Source organism: Rhipicephalus microplus, chromosome 7, assembly GCF_043290135.1.
Source record: "Rhipicephalus microplus isolate Deutch F79 chromosome 7, USDA_Rmic, whole genome shotgun sequence".
In the NCBI taxonomy this organism is placed as follows: Eukaryota; Metazoa; Arthropoda; class Arachnida; order Ixodida; family Ixodidae; genus Rhipicephalus; species Rhipicephalus microplus.
This window is the reverse complement of record NC_134706.1, coordinates 54,965,255-54,988,251: the sequence shown is the minus strand read 5'-3', so window position 1 is coordinate 54,988,251 and position 22,997 is coordinate 54,965,255. Positions and strand designations below refer to the sequence as shown.

Sequence of the window (22,997 nt, the reverse complement as noted above, 5' to 3'; positions counted from 1 at the left end):
CAAAGAGACCAAGACGACAGCACCAGCACCACTTCTGTACTTACACAGCGCATATAAGAACTGACGTGAGTGTGTTTTCAGTAAACTTGAGGAACCTTGCACACGCACCTGTGACGCCAAACTTTTGCTCATTTTAAATAAAGAAGAACTAGCTGAAGACAGGCGCTGCTACTGAAGTACGTCACGAGGTCAGCTGGCAAGCTCTTGCAACGTGAAGCTTAAGTGCTCAGCTTTTCACGGAAAGCACGCATCGAGTATGCGTGACGCTAGCTACGTAAGAAAATTGACTACAGCTGAAACGTCCTCACCAGCTGAGGCTTCTGCTATCATAGCAAGGACGTCGCACTCAGCAATTATGTGTCAAGAACTCCTCACGTGGTTGCGCAAAGACGGACACAGGAGTGGACCTGAAGACAATTCGCGTATTTGTCGTGAACGGTAACAGATCAGCACATAAAATAGATTCTTATTGAAGGAAACCAGCGATCACATAATATAAAAAATCTAGCAGAAAAAATGCAACTTAAGCTGCTGGGAGAGTCTCAAATTTCATTTAACACGTTTGGTATTGTTCCCCCAAGTTGTGCAGAAAACCTAAAAGTTGTTGAAGTTCTTCTGCGGAGCCAAGACCGTTCTTCAGTTCACACACCATCCGAGTCACTGTCATACCTGTTATCTGTGACGACATTGTTTCACCGGCAGGTGATGACTGTCTAATACAAACGTTGCGTAGCGAAGGGAAAGTCATTGCAGATTAAAAAAAGGGTGATGCAGAGACGGGAAATCGCCTCAGCTTGTTCATTGGAGCTGACCATCTGTGGAAGGTTCTTACAGGAAGAGTCATAACGAGTACGAAAATTCCAGAAGTGGTCGCAATCAAGGCAGTGTTTGTATGGACACTGCAGGACCCAGTCATCAAAGTTACTCAAGTGACGACGACACGAACATCACACTTCCTGTTCTGCGAGTAGAGGTGAGCGGCGTCAACAACACAGCCTCGCATATTACCAACCATTCCGACAGTTTGAAGGAGCAGCCGCCACAAATCCCGGTGAACCACACTTACTTGAGTCGATTGGGAGCTTCCGAGAAATGACTGACAGGAGAAAGGGGGAACACCATTTCATTTGGAAGGAATATCCGAAAAAGCTAGTCGGAAGCAACCGTAATACCGAGATGACATGCTCACAAAAACTATTTTTCGGACTTCTCAGGTACAGTTTTTTGCCCTGTTTAACACGTATGAGACTAACATGCGTGCGCTACAGAGCGTACAAGCCCGAGCACTTTGGACATGTCGTGGCTTTCCAAGATGCTCATCGACAGTGGCACCCATTTTTATCGCAAAAGAACAGCCGGTCACAACGCATATCATTGTTGCGACGCTGAGAGCGCACACTCGGCATTTATCACGGCTTCCGGTGGTCAGATCATTTAGCGTGTTTGACAGCGCAGAGGCCCCATTCTTCATTCTGCGGTATCGTGACGAAGCATCAGGGCATATAACCACCTGGCTTCAAACTTGCGATGCATCCAACAGCTGCGTTATTGAGTCTCCGTCAACATAACAAGCGTTTATTGGTTCCTTGAATTGTTAAAAAGGCACACATGCCACCGCTATCCCTGAAGAAATCGACTTTGTGTCTGTTGAACGAAAAGTACTTTGACCACATGCCTGTTTACACCAATGGCTCCACTAACTCCAACATCTTTACAGGAGCAGTGGTTGCTGCATCTGGTAATGCGTTGCTTCAATACGAACTCTCTCACAACACAACGTCGACAGCAGCAGAACTCGCAGCACTTCAAGGTGCAGCCAAGTACATTCTTCGGCAGCAACCTAATCAATGGGCCATCTTTTGCGGCTCGAGGTCAGCCTTACAGACACTATTGTTCAGTATGCAGCACGGGTTACACGAACAATCAGTATATCAGATAAGGCACCACTACAACGAAGCGCTCGTTAAAGGTCACAATACTGTATTTCACTGGTTGTCGAGTCATCGCGGAATATTCGGCAATGACCAGGCGGATGAAGCTGCTCAATTGGCCCGTGACCAACATCTGCGTACGCCCACACCACTCCTGAGAACAACGCTGCAAGGCGACTACAATCTCTTTCTCGCCGTATAACTCTTCTACAATGGAACACGCCGGGTTTTTACAACGCACGCCTGTATTCGATCGACCCCAACTTTCAACTTCATTTGCCATCCGAGCTCCCACAATGCGCTGAAACTTTGCCCTGTCGCATGAGTTTGGGCATGGCATTTACGTATGCGTGTTCTTGTCTCTTTGGAATGGCGAGCAGTCTGACATGCAACATCGGCGCCTGCGAGGAGACGCTTGAGCTATTCCATGCCACTGCCCGGCATACCAGGCTGAACGAGGTACTATGGATGCCAAGCTCTGTCAGATGGACTCACGGCCGCTTAGAGGAAAGAAGATCCTGGGACCTTGGCCAACGATTTCGCATACGTGCAAAGTCACGAAAGCCCTCTTGTACTTTTTAAGGGCCACCAGACTTCACAAGCACTTGCGAAAGAACTGTGTGAGACCGTGCTGTGTAGTCTCGAGCTCACAATTTATTCTTCTATTTCTTAATCCTCTTCTATTTCTATCCTTTCTAATATTCCCATTTCCCCTACCCCAAGTGTAGAGTAGCCAACCGAGCCAATCTTTGTTAGCCTCCTTGTCTATTCTCTCTATTTATCTCTCCTTCTCTCCCAAAAAAGCTAGTAATGGGTCAATGATCAGAATAGTTGTTGAAGCGATATGTCCGACAATTCATGGAACAAAGTCACTATGATGTGTTACCTGAGAATGCGACGGTGTATTGGACCAACTATTATGCGCCACATCGAGAAGTTGTAAGAGAAAACTTTTTGACTTCAGAGTCGTGTTTCACATTTTATCACCCACTCAAGGCATACCAGCCCTCTTCGACTGCTTTGATTAAGCAGTGAACCCAAAGCTAGCGCAGAGCACTTTGTTTGAAGTCTGCATCTCATCGAAGAGAGTCGAAGTTTATTTAAGACGACAGTCTTTCTCGGGAACCTTCGACGCAAAAATTTCGTTGGTCGGTCGGTCGGTCGGTCTGGTCTGTCCGTCTGTCTGTCTGTCTGTCTGTCTGTCTGTCTGTCTGTCTGTCTGTCTGTCTGTCTGTCTGTCTGTCTGTCTGTCTGTCTGTCTGTCTGTCTGTCTGTCTGTCTGTCTGTCTGTCTGCCTGTCTGTCTGTCTGTCTGTCTGTCTGTTCACTCTTAACGGCACCGGGCACTTGAAACAGACGACCCTATTTGCAGCGCCCACCAATGTATCTTCCCTCTTCCTTTGTATCAATAACAGACCCTTTGTTATTCAAGACTGCACTTTCTCAGCAATGCTTGTAACTATACGCAGTTTCCATTATCTATCTTTGTCTTGTATGTGCTTGAATTCTCATACATTTTTAGTTGACTTCTATTGCCTTCCTGATTTGCGCATCTGACACTTGTTTCTTTATTTTGTCTTTTTTTCTTGTGTGTTATATATGTTGTACCCACCCCCTCTGTAATGCCCTACGGGCCCTGAGGGTATTCTAATAAATAAATAAATAAATGTTGCACAATATTTAGCGTTCATATCTTTGCAATTGCCTATTAAAAAGCAATTATTCCGCATGTCTGGGGCACCATAACAATGCGTATATATTTCACCCCGTTAACTTTAGGAATGTCTACAGGGACTACACACGCTTCATCGTTGCTCAGCACATCCTAGCAGCGGTTCCCAAAACGTATGCAGTGGCGATCAGCGAGGAATCCGGCTTTCGTGAAAGTTAATGGCCCCCAACTCAAATCACAAACACTGACTCGATTAAGGTGAAATCATCCGAGCTTGTAGACTGAAACTTCAAAAAGTAAAACTTTTTAAGAATAGCAGGGCAGAAATGCTTCAAGCTCGACTTGTGCAGATCTACTGGGGGGGGGGGGGGGAGAATGGAGATGTAGACAAGTATGTAGTAATAAACGCGTGCAGGCGAGCGCTGCCAGAAATGTAGTTGAAATCATGAACGACGTTTGGTCTGGTTTATTCACCGATTCATAGCTTTTTCACAACGTGGTTAACACCGCTATAGTGCCAAAATGGCTGATAGTTCTCGTTTAAAAATCAAATACCTCTTTATGCCTAAGAAAAGAGTTGAAAACACGCGCCTTGCTTGATAAATAATAAGTGAAACGGGTGCTATATATGGTATCAAATAAACAAATGACAGAACAAACCGAAAGGTTTGTTCTGTCATTCGTTTCTGTTTGTTGTTCTGTTTGTTCTGGCCCATACTACCTGCACAATAGAACACCGCAGAAAGCGCTTTGTTGAAGAAATCTTCAAACTGGTGATTTCACTACACGACCTGTTTGCAAGTGTGAATACGTACCTCCGTTAGCATGCCTGAAGTAAACGGTTGTGTTACCTGCCTTGTTCTTCACTGTAACTTCAATGTTCCTTGATCTGAAATATCGAAATGCAGAAAGAATATATGGCAGATCCCACGTACAGAGCAAATCGATGATATCCGACGCACGTTTGAGGAAGGTTTGACGAGCACATCATGAGCGTGGCTTGTAGTCATGTTCTTACATGACATGCACGTCTTGATTTCCACGTTAGGATCTGTCATTTATGTTCGACATGCAGTCACGTCATGCAATACCAGTTTTGCAATGTTTCATGTGAACAAAACACCACAAGAGCGGCAAGACAATGAAAAGTAAATCATGCCATTCATGACATGCATTTCATGCTTTTATGTTTGACTAGTTATTTATGCGCGTCAGACAGTCATATTATGCCATAAATATTTTGGTGTCGATACTACATTTAAAACGACCACAAGAGCAGAAGTCATAGGCACTAGATAATATATTGATCGATATGTGGGGTTTAACGTCCCAAAACCACCATATGATTATGAGAGACGCTGTAGTGGAGGGCTCCGGAAATTTCAACCACCTGGGGTTCTTTAACGTGCACCAAAATCTGAGCACACGGGCCTAGCACATTTCCGCCTCCATCGGAAATGCAGCCGCCGCTGCCGGGATTCGAAACCGCGACCTGCGGGGCAGTGGCCGAGTACCTTAGACACTACACCACCGCGGCGGAGCAAGGCGGCTAGATAAGATAGATAGATAGATAGATAGATAGATAGATAGATAGATAGATAAATAGATAGATAGATAGATAGATAGATAGATAGATAGATAGATACGCTGAAAGTTGCCGAAGTTTTCGAAAAAAGGCTTCGCATTAAAATCCCCAAAAACAAAATTCATAAAAAAAAGTTATAGCCACTCCATACAAATGAATAAATCTATGTAAACATTATTAAAATAAAGCACGGCTCTGGGTGGCTGTTTGGGAATATGGGAGGAAAGAATTATTAGGTGCATAGTGTGAGCATATCAAGATAACACCAGTTGGCATTAATCCGTTTCAGAAGACGTTCTGAGAGTCGCTAACACCCGAGGTAGTCGATCTCTTCTAGGCCATCCGAAGCAGGCCACTTTTGTATTACGTATTATTTCGTACCTAATACAAAATCGGTATATGTACTATAATCATTTCAAACATTCTCGCTTGCAGTCAGTGTTCCTTATATAACCAGAATAGTGCTGAGTGCTCCCAGCATGGCCAAACACTCTGCATGTAAGGGTTGCCTGCCGGGGAGCCGGTCACTATGACAACCATTGTGGCGGGATGCGGATGTGCTGACTCAGGCTATACTAGCTTGCATGTCACAAAAAGCATTCACACAACTCTCCTCGCCAGAAAAAACACCATGCTGAACGAGCCATTATGAAGTATATATATCTTACGATATCGGTGGTTCCATTTTTTTGACCCAATCGCATATTTTTGCTAAGGTTTCACCTAATTACATTGCTTGTCTTTTATCACAATCTCACTATTGTAGTGCATATTATTTGAAGCGGTATGAGCTTTAGGACGGGAGAAAAAGAAGCACGAAGGCATGGCCGGAAAGAAGAGAAGGCTAATGTTAGGAATAAAGCAGATTAAGATGAATGCCAGTTTCATACTGAGGTTATAGTGCTGTTACGTTCTTTTAAGTAGGAACACTACATTATTTTTGGCACAGCCGGCCATCAAAGCCAATATGTGGGTGACTTTCTTCGTTGATGAGACCTCCGTGCACAAGACCATATTCTCGAAATACCAAGTTCAAGATGCAGAAGCGGTGGACGTTCTTCGTGAGCTCTGCTCGGAATAACTAGTGAACCTTGTTGCTAGAAAGGCAGCCGTGGACACTACTGAACTACGACGGAAACGTGCTGTAGAACTGAACTTGCATGTGGCGACTTTCTGCAACCTAGTTCTTATACCAGCGCGTCAAAGAGACGCAGTATCACGGTGTTCGACGGAAGAGGTGAGCCTCGTTATGAAAGCTCTTCAGCTGCAACAGGAGCAGATTGTGCAACAAATAATCACATCCCTTAGAGATAGCGACAAATAATTACAAATAATGACAGAACCAAATAGTGACATTCCTTAAAAACTTTCTGAATGCTGAGAAACCGCTGCCTGAGTTAGTACAGCCTGATGCCTTCAACGGTATGTATTAAAGTTCAGAAAGTTTGCTTGAGATCTACGAATATGCCACTGAAAAAAACAGGTGGCTCTCTGATGAGGATAAAATCACTAACATGCGTGTTTACTTGAGAGGTGTTGGGCTCAAGTGTTATGAAATATGCACTGAGGAAGACAGTGACAACCCTTGAAGTGAGCGGAAGAAGAAACTTTTGACTGCATTCGGAAGCAATCCAGTACATAGATGGAGTATAGCACTTATTTCAAGTCCAAGCAAAGCTCCCTTGTCGAGTATTTCTTCGTGTAATGCCGTATTTTAAAGCTAGCTGAGCCTTTGCTTCCATCTACGGCCGTAGTAGCCTCAATAATGCATGATATACGCACTGAAGTCTTAAAGCAGATGCAAATACGGTCACCAAGAACTCTACACGATCTCCTGGAGTGTCTTCAGAACATACGATAAACTTCGGAAACAAGCATAACCGCTCGTTCAAGCAGCTGTTTCAGCCGGAGTAAAGCGAACTGGTCAAGCCGCGATCACCGAAAACTGAGCCACCTCCCAAGTAGCATGGATAACTGGACCTGGCGCGCTGCAAGAGGTCGAGGGAATAATATCGACACTGAAGCTCAGGACGATTAGACAGAAAAAAACTAATAAATTAGGGTGATCAGTCCGGCCCGATGACTCCAAGTGGGACTGTTTCTTTAGGTTGCACAAGCCTACTTTACATTCCCGTCAAAGTAGGAAAGAAGCCGATGGTGGCTTTCGTGGGCAGCGGTGCATTTGTGTCGATTATATATGCCAAGATGGTGGATGCAAGCGTGCATAGAGGAAGAGTCCTACGGGTACAAGGCTATGATGAATAAATAACGTTGCATGATCAATGGGTCTCTGTAAACAATGAGTTCAGAGTCAGAAAATAGAGAACGAAGTGTTGGTGGTAGAGAGGGTGACGCACGATGTTTTGCTATCAAGACCAGATATAAATAAATTAAAGATCAATGTATACTGGGACGATATGGTTCTAGTCAAAGCCATAGCAAGGAACGAGACATAATAAGATAGACAAGATAGCCTATGAGTTGTCAAGTGTGCAGAAGATATCTCAACGACCTACCCTGAGCCTGTATGCAGAGAAAGCTATCCTCAGTCGATGAAGACATACAAGGTTTCTTTTGAACTCGCTGACAAGACTGTTATCCGGAAATCACCTTGCAATATGTCAAGAAAGTGCGAGATTTGGCTTAAGAAAGAGTTGCAGGTGATTCTAGATGCTGATATCATACGACCATTGTCATCCCTTTTCACTTCTCCCATAACGATCGCACCGAAAGAAGACGAAACCTTCATAGTGTGCACCGACTTCAAGGTTCTGAATCGTCATACAGAACTCATACCATTTCTCATGCCGAAGATTGACACAATTGTAAATGAGATTGGTGGTTGCCGACATTTTTCTCTCATCTATTTATGCAAAGGCTTGTGGCAGATCCCGCTAACCGAAAAAACAAAAATGTGCACAGCTTTTATAACGCCGTTCCATCTCTACGAGTATAAGCGGCTTCTTTTCGGTTGGAAAAGCTCGCCAGCGTAGTTCCAGAAGATCATGAACGACGAGCTAAAGCCATGTCTTGACGTTTTCTGCAATCTGTAGATAGACGACATAATAGTATTCTTTCAAACAGAGGCTGAGCATCAGGACCATCTGTCTCAGGTGTTAAACACCTTGAGCTTGGCAAATCTCAAGGTTAACTTTAAGAGTGCATGCTTTCAACAACAGGTTGTGTTTATTGGACGATTCTTTGATGGGAACACCAAAAACAGGAAAAAGGAGTCCGTCGAGAAGATCTCCCACTTGAAGAAACCATATGACGTCCATTCACTGCGTGTGTTTTGGGGATAGGCATGATACTTCCGATCTTTCATAAAGGACTTTGCTGTCAAAACTAGATGTCTCACAGGTTTAACACAGAAAGACGTTCCATTTGCAAGAAGTGTTGAATGTGAGAGAGTCTACCGTGACTTGGTGCAAAAAATTTCTTCTAACCCTGACCTACGCCTACCGGACTTCACTTTACCTTTTCAATTGAACACTGACGCCTCACATTATAGGACTGGTGCACTCTTGTATCAAAAATGTATTGAAGCATCCAGCCGAGAAAAGCGACAGGTAGTAGATTACTACAGTTACACGTTGGAGCTATCTGAAAATAATTACGCTGCTACGGAAAAGGAAGCCCTGGCGGTTCTGAAGGCCATTGAGTACTTCCTTACGTACCTGGAAGGTACGAAGTTTACTTTGTTCACCGATTACCAGGCCCTCACTCATCTCTTTACTTTGGCCCAAACTAAAGGACGTATAGCTAGATGGGTGAATTACCAGCAGCGATTCAACTTTACCATATCGCACCGACCAGAACCACTTTCAACAGATGCAGATTCTCTATCAAGTTAAGCTTTGGGAAGGCTCCGAACAACTGGTTTTCACTGAAGGGAGGTATCAAATCCCTCCAACACTTGTTTCCAGAGTCCTTTATTTGTACAACGATAGCCCAGAATCTAGAGGAAACGAGAGATTTCAGCGCAACTACAACAAATTGATCAAGAGATTTACATGGCCTCACATAAACAAAGACGTCAGTCAGTACGTTCGTTCCTGCCAGGTGTGTCAAGTGCACAAAGTCAAGTTTAAACAGCCTATGGATGCTATGATAATACCTTGCCCCTCTAACGTGCCTTTCGAAGTAGTTTACCTAGATTTTGCCAATATAAATAAGAACTGGGACGGAGTCAAGAAAATGCAAGCTTTTTATCTGGCCATGGATGAATTGGTCTGGCCATAGATGAATGCACGAGGATGGTCGTGGCACGAGCAGGAAAGGAGATGCAAATAGCGTCATAACTCCCCTAGAAAGAGACATATTTAAGAATACGCGGTTAATCGCATGCGATAACGTCCCTACGTTGAAGAGCGAAAGGCTAGCAAGATGGGCTCGGGATCACAATATATCGATAAATTTTTGTGCTCTATATCATCCCGCAGCGAATGGGCTAGCAGTATGTGTCATACGTAACGTGAAACAGTACATCCAGATGAACTGTACTTTTTCTGGTGGATGGAAATATTTTTTAGAAGCCGCCGTGAAACATCATTATTGATCGTATGCAAGTGGTTCGGGGTGCAGTCCACAGTATTCTTCTTCAGGAGAAACCCCAAATATGCAGGCAGACCGTGAGTTTGAGAGCTCTTGAAAAACATGAAGATTGTCGAGGAGAGGCAAAAAAATACAGTAGGAGAGATACCGAAAATATAAAAAAAGAATTTTGACAAGAGGCATGGAGCAGACATGCGAGACATTCCAGTCAATGACCTCGTACCAGTGAGGCAAGGAATAAGAGATGACAGTGGCAAATTTTACGGTCCTTACTCTGTGACCAAGACAGCCACCCACAATGGAATTTCGAAGACTGTCTAGTACACTGGTGAACGTGAATCAGTTGAATGTGTTTCGATTGGAAAGGTCTTAAAGTAATACCCCAAGAGGGGTAAATAAAAGAAACCGGGAAGGCTGAAGCGGTATGAGCCTTGGGACAAAAAAAGAAGCATGGGAGCCGAATCTTGAAAGAAGAGAAGAATGAAGTTAAGAATATAGCAGATTAAGGTGTACACCAATTCCATACTGAGGCTATAATGCTGTTCCGTTCTTTTAATTAAGAACACTACAATATTTATTCGAGAATTTTAAGGCCAATGGCGATAGGATTTTTAACTGCGCATAAGTGCTGGCGTAGCTATGGAACGCAGTGGTAAAGTCTTTACAGTGGTTTGGTTAAGAGCTGCATTCAGGCAATAATCATATGGATTTTTTTTAAGAATACACAGGTACAACACAAGGCAAATACACGCGAGCCAATTTTTTTCGCGCGAACCAATTCAATATAGAATATGATTTACTGCGATATCTATTATATAGACACTCTCAGTTGGATTTTGCAGCTGACGTTGGCGTCGGTGTCGATGTCATGCACCGTATACGTCTCTATACGTATGAAAACGCAAAAAAGAAAAAATTCGGTAAAAAGCACTCTGGCGCGTGGAATTGTACGCGGGACCTCTACGTCGTGGAAGCGAGGCGTTAGCCACTGAGCCACCCTGGAGAACGTTCTTCACCATTCAAACGGGAAGCTATTTATATCTAGCACTTACCTCTGCTGTGTTTTGGCAATATCAGAAAGATGGCGCAATGAGCAGAGATCGCCCCATCACGCAGCGGCGCCTGCTCTAATCTCCTACGCGTAATTTGCCTGGCTTAGAGAAGGTGAGCGACGCTGCTCTCGCGCGCCCTTATCTCGCGGTAGCGAGAAAGGAAGGACCGTACGCCTTGGCTGGCCTCTGACTTTACCTCGAACAATTCTGCTGTAGTCACCGGGCACACAAAGGTCACTGCAATCATTGAAGTCACAGTTCGCGAAAAGTGCACGCTTTTCAGACTCAGCAAAGTAACAAACCAGTCGCTTCTTCACGTGCATCCGTACCTGTGAGTATGTTTCGGGCTTAATTTGTTCGCGAAAAACGCGGGGCGCATTTCGATCTTTTTTTTTTCATTCTGAGCGTGACCCTAAAATTGTTGCTATCGCATTCATTGCTTCGCCTTTGCGGCAAAGCTGTGACATTTATATACTAAACACTTATTTGGCATGCTATTCGATGCGCGTGAGTGATAAAGAACAGGTAACCTAGAATGACAAAGACGCATCGTTTGCAGTTCCATTTTAGGACAATAACACAGAAAAAAACATGAATATTATGTGTATCTATACTCACATTTTCGTCAATTTTTGAAGACGACGTCTGTAAAGAATTGTGAATGGAAACATTACTGCTAATAAAATACCAAATCATTTTATAACTTCCTGCATATGGAATCGTTCTGTGCACAGAAAGAGAAAATCTCTTCCCAAATTATGGTGTCGTGACCCTAAAATATCTTTTTACCATATCGAGTCGGCATGCCACTTTCGCGCTGTCTGACCCGCTCTTCCAGCAATCAGACGGTTCTTATAGCACCCGCTACATCGTTCGCCGGCAATCAATGAGTGACATGCCTCCCGACGCAAACAATGCCACGGCAAAGTTACTTTGTCCTTCTAAGCTACACGGGTGTCGCACATGTAGGTAGCCATATGCGCCGGAGATGAGTCATGAAGGCGTCCACTCCACAGAAGCAGGTAATAAGGTGTATTCGATGCATCTCAGCTAAAACACAGTGTGTAGAAATGTTATCTTTGAAAGGAATAGCACGTTTGTGTGCCACAGAACTGACAAAGGCGCCCAACAATTGATAAATACATTTTCTAAAACAAAGGAACGTTTTTTTAAAATGTCTTCTTCGCAGACAATGACCATTTATTCTGACACCTGAAGGCGGCAAATGCTGATGAGGTCGCAAGAACGTAAAGAAAAGAAAGATTATGAGTTAACTGTAAGGTAAACGTTGGCCTTCGACAACCACGCCTCATTCGATTGCAAATGATGCCCCCCTTGTCTAGCTTCTGGAGCTGAGCAACCGACCCTCTAAGAGCACAAAATACTTCAAGGGAATAACCGCTGTACGCTAGTTAATATGACAATTTTATATCTTCATATCATACGTACAGGAAAGTACAGGCTGGCAGTTTTAGTGTAAATTTTGTGTTTCCTTACGCAGAAGAGATTTAAAATTTTAGGACACCATTTTCTGAGTGATTCTTACACTCGTTTATAGCCAAAAATAATAATTTTACTGCATGCCATAGTGGAACTTTTATAGGGGAGGCAACACAATAGTTTTGTTTTTCAAATCAGACCAAGTATGTTAAAATAAAACGCAATGAAATATACTTACATACGAGCTATTCTGACAGGAGGAGAACTGTAAATAGAAATAAAATGTTAGCTCCTACCTCAGCATACTGGAAGTGTATTTTGTTGTCAGACATCACTGATACGTATATAAAAAACACAAAGTACAGAAACATACATCATTCATAGATATATAGGGTTTAACATCTCAAAGCCACAATACAATTACGATAAACACCGTAGTGGAGGGCTGCGAAAATTTTGACCATCTGGGGTTCTTTAACAAGCTCCCCAATATGAGCTCATGAACCAATAGCATTACCGCCTTCATCGAACATGCAGTCGCCGCAGCCGCGATTCGTTCCCGCGACCTGCGGGTCAGTATAAACATGAATCTTTGACACTCATGCTACAACGGTAAGTTAAATGGGTAATCACAATCTGTTTCCGCATATTATGACCTTGCACAGTAGCAGGCTGCAAACAATGCAAATGTGACTATTACAGGAAACATGCGACGTCTAAGTCATTTGCCGGTCTTGGGACTGACGTGAGTCTCGGACGACAATTTACAAACGTATATAAATGCTTTTCAATCAAATCGGTCGTCGTAGCGCTGAATTAAGCAACAAAAAGTCTTAATGTAGGTCGAGGACACAACAGTTGCCGCAGCAGGAGGAGAATCCACGCTTCTTTACGGAGCAAATCATGACAAGCTGGTGAAACGCCACCATGTACTGCGCGTGATGGATGTGGCTGTACTACTTCACACGCACAGCTCTATTCAATGGGACACTGTCTCCTCGCTGAACGACACGGGACTTGTATTCTCTTTCTATCGTTTCTTCTTTCTTTACATATATCTTTCGCCTTTCAGTTGATTTTGTACCTCTCGTTCTTCTGTTTCGATAGCTTTTCTCTTTTTATCTTTTTCATTTTTTCAGTGGTACTCTTTGCTCTATCCCCACTTCGTGACCATCATGTCTGTACTCCCAAACCTCACTTTCCATTTCCACACCGTCACGGCACAATACCACACAAGTTTATGCTATGCTGTGCTAGCTTGCCTGCATTCCCGAGTGATCAAGATGCTCTGTTTTGGGTCAAAGTTACGGGAATTTGAATCACACTCAGCGAGGAACTTTCTTCGGCACATAAGGTTATGTTTCTGTATAAATTATATGTAAAGCATTTTCAGTGAACTTCGGCGACTTTGAGCGTATCTATCTATCTATCTATCTACCTATCTATCTATCTATCTATCTATCTATCTATCTATCTATCTATCTATCTATCTATCTATCTATCTATCTATCTATCTATCTATCTATCTATCTATCTATCTATCTATCTATCTATCTATCTATCTATCTATCTATCTATCTATCTATCTATCTATCTATCTATCTATCTAGCCGACTACGACTTTCTTCTAATTCTCCTGACCATTTCGATAATGGTTTCGATAGCAAACTACCAAAAATACCATGACTGTATGAGGAACATATTTGACAAGTCATAGCATAAAATTCATGACATATATGTCATGAATGTCATGATTTTAATTTCATAGCCTGCAGCTCTTTTGGTGGTTTAGTTCACATGGCATGATGCAAAACTGGTATGGTATGGCATGATTGCATGGTGAACACAAGCGATAGACCCTAACATGAAAAAAATTGGTTCCTAATCTCCACGTTACACCACAAATGCCGTCGAAAGAAGATAATCTTGCGTCTGAAGAGAGTGAACAAAACGTTTATTTAATGTTCTGCGCAAGAAAAGCGGTAAATGGTATGCTGGAAGCGCTGCGTTAGAGTGCCTCGAGCGTGCAGCGGGGGTGAACGAGCGCATCGAGGCACGTTAGACAGAAGTACAATCTGGCAGTTATCTTTCGGAAACGAAGGCGTGCAACCCACGGAGAAAAATGCGCGCCAGTCTCAGAGGTGACAAGGTGTAGAACGGAAAGCAATGGGCAGTTGCCATCACCGTGACGTCTTAGCAAAGCGTAGAAAACACCTTTTTCAGCTTCCCGTTGCACTGTCAGCGCAGCGCGATAAACGCTACATACCTTAGAGATACTTGTGTGTGCCTCTGCTAGTATAAAGGCAGACACACAAAACATCGAAGCGTTGTTGTGGCGCCTGAGATATGCGCAATAATCGCTTTTAATGATGATAGTCTTTCTTGCGGACCTTCAACAGAAAAATTTTCGTCTGTCTTTCTGTCTGTACATTTGTCTGTTTGTCCGCCCTAACGATACCTCAAACTGAACGAAATGGTGATCCCCATCCGCAGCACACACCAATATTGCTCAAGGTTTAGCATTCATATTTATTATGCAATCGCACAGCTATGTCTGCCTTACGAATCGCGAGAGTGATGGCAGTTGCCTCGGCTGACGCGGAGGATGAGGTACGTATGGAGGCGGACTTAACCAGTTTACCTTGGTTGACGAAATATATCACCGGTGCAAACATGATAATCCGGACATGGGTGTCGTGTAAAAACATGACAACATACCACGCTCATAGCGTGCTCGCGGCCGTTTCGCTAGCTCCACATATACTTAATTTGGTATCACGTGACGTGAGTAGATGACAAAGGTGAACGACACATCTAAACTTCATACTCATGACGCGGAAGTCATATACGGCATCTGTACCTCGATCTCTTAATGTTGTCCTGATTTTGAAGTAACATATAAACATTATTCATTCATGCTTCGCATACCATCGCTTCCCACTGTACATGGGATCTGCCAATTTTTTTCTGTGTATGTTTTTCCATTACTTTTTTATGTCTGTAGTGATTCGCAGCTAGCCACTTGATTCACACAGTGGCACATGCCAATTAGGGGACGATATATCGTTTTCAGAGATGGACGAACAAAGATTGACTTGGTAAACGACCATCTTGTACACAATGTTAGTAGACGGTATGGTTCGTTTCCAAAAACCCAGGCACAAGGTGGCTAGCGCAGATCTCTACACACTCACCACAGAATTTTTGATAAAAAAACAAACTGTCATATATGAAAAAATGAACACAGTACATACTGACAACAATATGTCACAATAGTGTAAAAGATAAAAAAATACTGACATCCATTTCCTGTAAGCATAACACTCAACGGTTCGCTTAGCTCCTTCCGCAGCATCTTTAAGACGTGTTGACTTCAGGCAAAGACATTCATTATGGACCCATGAGTCTACTGACATCATCAGCAATTCGAGGACACCTTGACTTTTCATGAGCTGTAATAACAGACAGGCAACGTTAGCTTTAGATTAACTAAATGGTCAGTGAATAATTCAGAATTTTCCCCTATAGAACGAGACTACGTTACCAGCGCAACCTCTTTGGTCGAAAAAAGTGAAAGAACGAAAAAAAAACATGTGTAGGAGAGTACAGAATAAATTAAAAACCCGTCTCACCTACGGTCAAATAGAGGCAAGTGAAGTGTGGCATTCCCTTGCCTTCTCATCTAGTTGAATTCACCTACTTTTCTTGCGTTGTTTTCCGTTTGCACCTTATTATAGTACTGCACACTGCTGCTTCCGAAAGTTTTCCTTTGCACATGCCGGGACTGGGACCTCATTTCCCGTAGCTGGCTGCTCAACACTGAGTGGAAGGAACGATTAGCACATGCAGGCCTGACTTGGTACTTGTCCTATTTTTTGCTGTCTAATTGGGAAATGCTTTCTCCAAACATTTCCCTTTCTTAATACTGTGAATAGGACCTTCATCCACGTGCTTATAACGGAATAGCTTAGCTGACACTGCCATCAACGACGGCCATGCGTTCACTTCCGGGCAGCGATACATTGAGAAGCCAAATACACCGATAAAATATCACATTCACCTATCAAGAACGCGGACAGAAAAAACATGGCAACGGTCTAAATTCTGTGGCAGCATTGTGGACACTGCGAGTTGCTACAGCCACAAAAAAATTGAAGGTATCAAAATATCAAGGTTAATTACCTAGAATCAAACTTGTTAAAGATACAGTAATGCCACGGGAGAATCTAAATTGTTATTCTATTGTTACGCGATGTGCTCTAGTCTCTTATTGTTTTGCAAATGTTCGTTGTGAGGGCCTTCAGCTTCGCTAAATCTAAATTTTCTTCTGATCGTTGTACTTTATGTAGTAGGGTAACATAAACGCAAAGGAACGTAATCACTAACGCAGAACGTGTCATTGAAAACAACTGTTTGTGGAGTGAAGAAATAACAAGTACGCAGCAGCAGTTATCACCCCAGTCTGAAAACTTGACTGTTTGTGTAAACGTGGCAGCGTGTGTGGTTGCGTGCTGCGTTCATTCACAATATTCGCAGATGTAAACGCGCGAGCACTTACTCAAAATGACTGCGTATTTAGTCAAAATGACTGCGTAACGTCACCGTATACCTGGTCGCTATACGCTGTCTCGATGCAAGAATGTCCCTCCCGTAATACACAGGCATCAGCGTAATTTGGGCATCAAAATGTAATATTAGCTATTATAAAAATGTTCAATTTGAAACTCTAAATAAAAAAAAATGCACACTGTGGACACTGCAAACGAAGGTTCATTGTTGCTTAGCCCTGAAAGATTTTTATCAATGCACAAGTGCCCTGTAAGTACATCATCATCATCATCATCATCATCATAATCATCAGTCTGACTACGTCCACTTCAGGACAAATACCTCTCCCATGTTCCGCTAGTCAACTCGGTCCTGTGCTTGCTGCTGCCAATTTATACCCGCAAACTTTTTAATCCCATCTTCCCACCTAACCTTCTGTCTCCTCCTAACCCACTTGACTTCTCTGGGAATCCAGTTAGTTACCCTTAATGACAAGCGGTTATCCTGTCTACGCGCTACATGCCTGGCCCATGTCCATTTCCTCTTCTTGATTTCCACTATCATATCTTTCACCCCCGCTTGTTTCCTAATCAACTCTGCTCTCTTCTTGTATTTTAAGGTTACATCTACCATTTGCATCGTCCTCAATTCAAGCTGAACCCTTTTTGTATATCTCCAGGTTTCTGCTCCGTAATTACATATTGATTGTTTTCTTGAGTGTGATATGCTCAAGGCCACAATGTCGTTAGTGCAAGGTAGGATTTAAAAATGGCCAGGTCAAGAAACCCCATAATGAAGTTGATCGACGTCACTAAACGTACATTCACAGACGAATCAAAAATCTACATCCTCTTGACTTGTTTGTCCAATTCGTAGAGCCCGTTTACACGCATACATATCCATGTTTGTCTTTCGCGCCGTTTTTGTTTTTCACACCGCGCCTTCCTTTTTACTGTCAATCTTTCAACAAATTTTAGACTTGCTGATATTTCTGATGATGACCGCTAATAATCAAGTATAGCGAATGCAAAGTATTTCAAACACAGAGCTACACACAAAAACTAGGATGAAACCATTAGAGGAAAAAAAACAATTGGCAGCTGATTTGCAGTGAAGCATGAGGAAGTATACTGCGCGGCCACCTAGCAATTACTGTTCTTAGAGTTGCCACTGCTTCGTATACAAATGCGTCAATCACGTACACATTTCAGGTTGATTGATTTGTGGGGTTTAACGTCCCAAAACCACCTTATGATTATGAGAGACGCCGTAGTGGAGGGCTCCGGAAATTTTGACCACCTGGGGTTCTTTAACGTGCACCCAAATCTGAGCACACGGGCCTTGACATTTCCGCCTCCATCGGAAATGCAGCCGCCGCAGCCGGGATATGAACCCGCGACCTGCGGGTCAGCAGCCGAGTACCTTAGCCACTAGACCACCGCGGCGGGGCTACACATTTCAGGTTGAACATGCGTAATTTCCACAGCACAAGTACTCTTTTTAGACATATTTTGAAGACGGTAAACGCCATGTGCACTCTATGGCGCTGCCCTGTATTGTCTTCTAGTTTTTCAGCAGCTATGACAGGCGTCCTCTGCAGGAAGTTACGTATGATTGTTTCCACCATGCGGAGTAGTTGCATGGTGATGCAGCGCAATGTCGGTGCAGGGCTGTTTCAGAGGTGGTGCAAGTAGGGGACGGGTATCCGTTCGCTCAGAGAGGCGGTGGCGCCCAGACTTTCGCCCTGCTGGAGCCAATTCCACATTTCCAAATTACTTAATGACATGCGACGTCTTTAGAAGTCGTTGTGCCAACATCTGTTATTATGATTAGCGTCATTTCATAGCATTTCGTTCATTAAAACTAACGCTGGTCATCTTTGTTAAAAAGCCTTCGCATAACCTTCGCATGGTACGTGGGATCTGCCGAATGGTTCATTTCATGATTTGTCATTCGGGTCGGTCATACGATGATGTCTTCCAGTGATAATTTATTTTCTACCAGCTTAATACGGTGGCTGTGATTTTGTTTAAGACAGACAGACAGACAGACAGACAGACAGGCAGGCAGGCAGGCAGGCAGGCAGGCAGGCAGGCAGGCAGGCAGGCAGGCAGACCGACCGACCGACCGACCGACCGACCGAACAACCGACAAGCCGACCGACCGACCGACCGACCGACCAACCGACCAAACTGAGTCACACCCACTGATTTCCGTTAGATTGTGCAGTGTCCATTTCCTAGGCCAAATTTTGACGCGTATTAGCTATCTCTGTGTAGTAGAAGAAAAGACCACGATTGACAGCGCAGTGGTCGAAACTTAGCTTTCTTTCACGGTGCTCACGACGCACTTGCGGTTTTCACTAGTGCACTGTGCTGCTAGTCTCCCTTATGTAAAGCTGGCCTATCAAACACCACTGCGTATCACAGGAAATCTTTTCGGGTATGAACCGGTCAAATCAAACCAAATTTTATTCTTGAATAGCGGGGTTACAGCGTGAAGGATATACAGAAGAGGGTCACGAGGTCAAAGTTTTACAAGTTAGACGACAGAAATTCACCTACCTTTGTTGTGCGTTGGTAAATATTACCCGTAGGTGCAGCCCCATTGCTGGTTGCTGCAACAGTTGCCTTCGCAGATGCTTTAGAGGGTGCATTTCCGACTCTCTTCATGAGTGTTCCACTTCTTATATCTGCACCTATGTGCTCGTGTGCCGCTACCATACCCACAAAATAGAGAGAAGTTGTAGAAACAACATGACAAAAATTTATATATAGTTTTGGAGTTAGCAGTGTATTCCAATCTAAGTTTATATGTATGCGGCATTCTTGGACGGACAACATGACAAATTGGTATATTTCTTTTTTACTTTGGCCGTATTGTCAAAAGTATTGTCAAGTAATATTGAAGTTAGTTAAGGCTACAATCACTATGTTTTTTACCCAACCTTCACAACCTCGTCTTCTCAGCTTTCACCAATTTTTAGAACACAAAACAACGATATGATTATCGGATACTGTGTTGTGGAGAGCTCCACCGCTTCTCACTCTTTCGTGTTTTTGTTCGCCGTGCTTTGACATCACACGGTACCGGATTCTGCCACTTCACCGTCACTGAAATTGAACCACCGCGGCCGAGTTTGAACCAGTGAGTTATGGGTAAGCAACCAAACATCTTCATTAATAATTCACCTTGGAGCACGTTATTGTCACTAGAGAGCATTTTATTCAGTATGTAGTCGAAGTGATAAAATGTGCCACGTCGCTCGGCAAGCAACATTCCGTTTCATTGCGGCCTGTGGTTTACGCAGATATTGAAAATGCATATCACATATAAAAGTGTAATATTTGCTCTATTGAAATTGTAACACGACAAGCTGTTTCACCTTAAAGCGCAACCTGAACTTCACTGATCATGAAAATTCTTGGATAATATTTACAAGTATTTGTTGAAGACTTATTGAACCATACAAATATTTTGCAATAAGTGCATTGGCCCAAGCTTACTGTCTACCTGCAATGAAGTGATTCCTTTCGATTGGCTTCGATGATCGCACGTATTCAGCGTAAATTAGGATAGAACCATAGAAATTACCTCTATGTCGATGTCCGTCTTACATCCGGAATCGTTCACCATGCAAGTGACGTTCAGCGTACGTTCTACATGTACTTTTTCAAAATGTAAAAGCTTTTGTGCCAAAAGCTTTTAAGGCAGGCACGCCAATAAGTGCGCGCATTATCCTTTCAAAAAATATACTATTGTCGGAGCATCTGCGGTTTTCGTGGAAACGTCGTCCGAAGACGATAATACTCTGCCGGCCGTAGTACATGGGTCCTGGTATGATCCGCGACCACTGTAAATTCTGTTCTTGAACCAGTTCTGTCCTCTCATGATAACTGCGATGGTTTGTTTGAACAGGTTTAATTTTACTACATTGTTACAGTTGACATATCATTCGTATGTACCTCCACAACATGTCAACAATATTTTAGTCGCGTGTGGTACTCTGGTATGATGATAGCTTGCAAAGAAAAACCAATTGTGACAGTTCATGTTATTTTATTGTGTTAAAGTTTGTGCGTTGAAATTCAGGTTCATGTGTGAAGTTTATACCACTGAGGCACCGAAGTATATGCCCCCAGCCAAACTTGGCAGCACCATATGGTCAGAAGAGTGCTTCCTCGTGTGAAGCGTCACATTTTGAGCGCAGCGGAAGAAACACAAGGGTCTTTAGAATTACATATGCTTGAATTTTCTACTGAAGCAACACGCCACGCAATATTCACGTATTGGTGTTGCGGCTCAGATGTGCGCAAACTTGCTTTTTTGATCGACAATGTTCAAAGTATGACCACAGCCACCAGTTTAGTGTGGCAGGGCATTGAGAAAGTGTCAAGACTTTGGCTACGTGGCTGAGTGTTGGGACAATTCGACATACAGACACACCACAATTTCTGCCCTCATCCTAAGAAAGGCTGTATTCTTCAAATAGGAAGTACTCTACGCTGTAAAAAACTAGCGTAGAAAATTTTCTATTTTGAAGAATACAGTATGTGGTCTCTGTTGAGGGCAAGTATGTTAACGCTTCCGAACTACCTACATGACGTCGAGTCTTTTTCAGACCCGCGTCAATCTTAGCTGGAAATCTAGTAACCTAACGCTATATACACAGCTCGTGAGACTTAAACTGAATTTTGGCAAATAGGGCAATAATGTAAATTATAATGAGCATCGCTCTGCTTACCACAGTCTTCATAGCGCACGCATTTTCCATCCATTGCTCGAAAAAGTGTGCTGCACGCGCATCCAAGGGTACTTCCTCGAAAACATATGTACTGTGAATTGTTTTCAAAGCCCGGGCAATATCGTTGATATAAACGCTGGCCACGCCAGCAGAATCTAGGTACTTCATTTATCCAGTCTGCACATGCTATATGAAGAGAAAACGAGGCTTTAGTAGGTAAACTGCACATCTGAGCAGTTCGTCACAGTAAGTAAATTTTGCTTCCACAAGTTCATAGATATACCACTGTGCAATGAATAAGAGTGAAAATTTTTCCATTTGACACATCTTTCTTTTCTTGACATGCATTTGTAAATACTGCTTCGCATAAAAACAAGTCTTAAGAAGTTTATTTTTTTTCAAGTACCAGCAGCACTTTCTCGTAATACGTAGAGTAACATAAACCAGAAAAAAATACGATAACTGCGTAAACAAGATGAACATTTAAAAAAGTTCCTCTCATTGCGACAATATTTCTCTAAAGGATGTTTCAATGCAACAGTCAGAAATTTTCTGTGAAAGCTCATGGACTTGAATGTAACCATTATACAGAAGATTTTCTGGTTGAGTATGAAACTGGGAGATTCCCCTAAAAGATTAGGCATGCGGAAACGAGTGTTAGTAGACTTTGCTTCTCGACAATTTTTTGTTATTTCTAGAGAGCGATATTTTTTTCTGGAAAAATATGATATTTAATTGAAACATATAATCTTTTACACATGCTGTAAAATATTTATAAAAGCATTTCAAAAGTCACATTTGAGGACCTTGCTCGGCAAGATTTTTTTGTAGGATTAGGTTTAGAGAATGGAAAGGGAAAGCAACGTATCTCTTGAATTTTGAAAGCAAGAAAAAAAACATCTGTTTTCCCGAAAGGGCGAAGCAGATAGCGCGATAGTAGCGTGTTTAAATGTCATTTATTTACAGACACTTGCATATTAGTTTTCGAGACATAACAGGTGTAAATGCAACTGTTCAGCACTTTTAAAAAATGCAATTTGTCAAAATACATGTTTATGCTAGTCTTTTTCTCAATTCCTCAACAAGAAATTCTATCGCAGTTGCACATCAAGCTCACTCCAAAATGAACGTTCTGTGGAAACGCAAAAAAAAACAAAAACAAAAAACGAACAAAGCAAAACGAGAACAAATAATAATTGCTCTAATGGACAAGGTATTTGGGGGTCGAAAAACCGGATATAGTGTGCAGAAGAGACAACAAATGATATTGGCGCTAGAAGATTCAAACCAGTGTGAACTATCTTATTTATGCAGGAAGATGACTCGATTGCAAGTGCGCCCTTGTTCGAGGGGGCTGCAGCGATAAAACATGCTCATGCGAAGTAGGCAGGAAACGCTGCTCACCGCGAAGTAATTTAAGCAGTATTGCTTTTTCAAATAGATTGTATAATACTTATTTCATGTTGTGGTGA

At 42.8% G+C, this 22,997-nt stretch overlaps 1 protein-coding gene across 2 annotated transcripts in view; it reads right to left on the bottom strand.

Moving 5' to 3' along the window:
* LOC119179209 (uncharacterized) overlaps nucleotides 1–22,997 on the bottom strand; it is a 53,940-nt gene that overhangs the window by 14,050 nt on the left and 16,893 nt on the right. For both annotated transcript variants that reach the window (XM_075868135.1, XM_075868134.1), the window contains exons 3-8: nucleotides 21,526–21,711; nucleotides 19,346–19,497; nucleotides 15,534–15,685; nucleotides 12,472–12,498; nucleotides 11,412–11,438; nucleotides 4,418–4,491 (exon numbers count right to left, since the gene is read on the bottom strand). In XM_075868135.1, coding sequence (XP_075724250.1) covers nucleotides 4,418–4,491; nucleotides 11,412–11,438; nucleotides 12,472–12,498; nucleotides 15,534–15,685; nucleotides 19,346–19,497; nucleotides 21,526–21,711 — 618 coding nt within the window. The remainder of the gene's footprint in view (nucleotides 1–4,417; nucleotides 4,492–11,411; nucleotides 11,439–12,471; nucleotides 12,499–15,533; nucleotides 15,686–19,345; nucleotides 19,498–21,525; nucleotides 21,712–22,997) is intronic.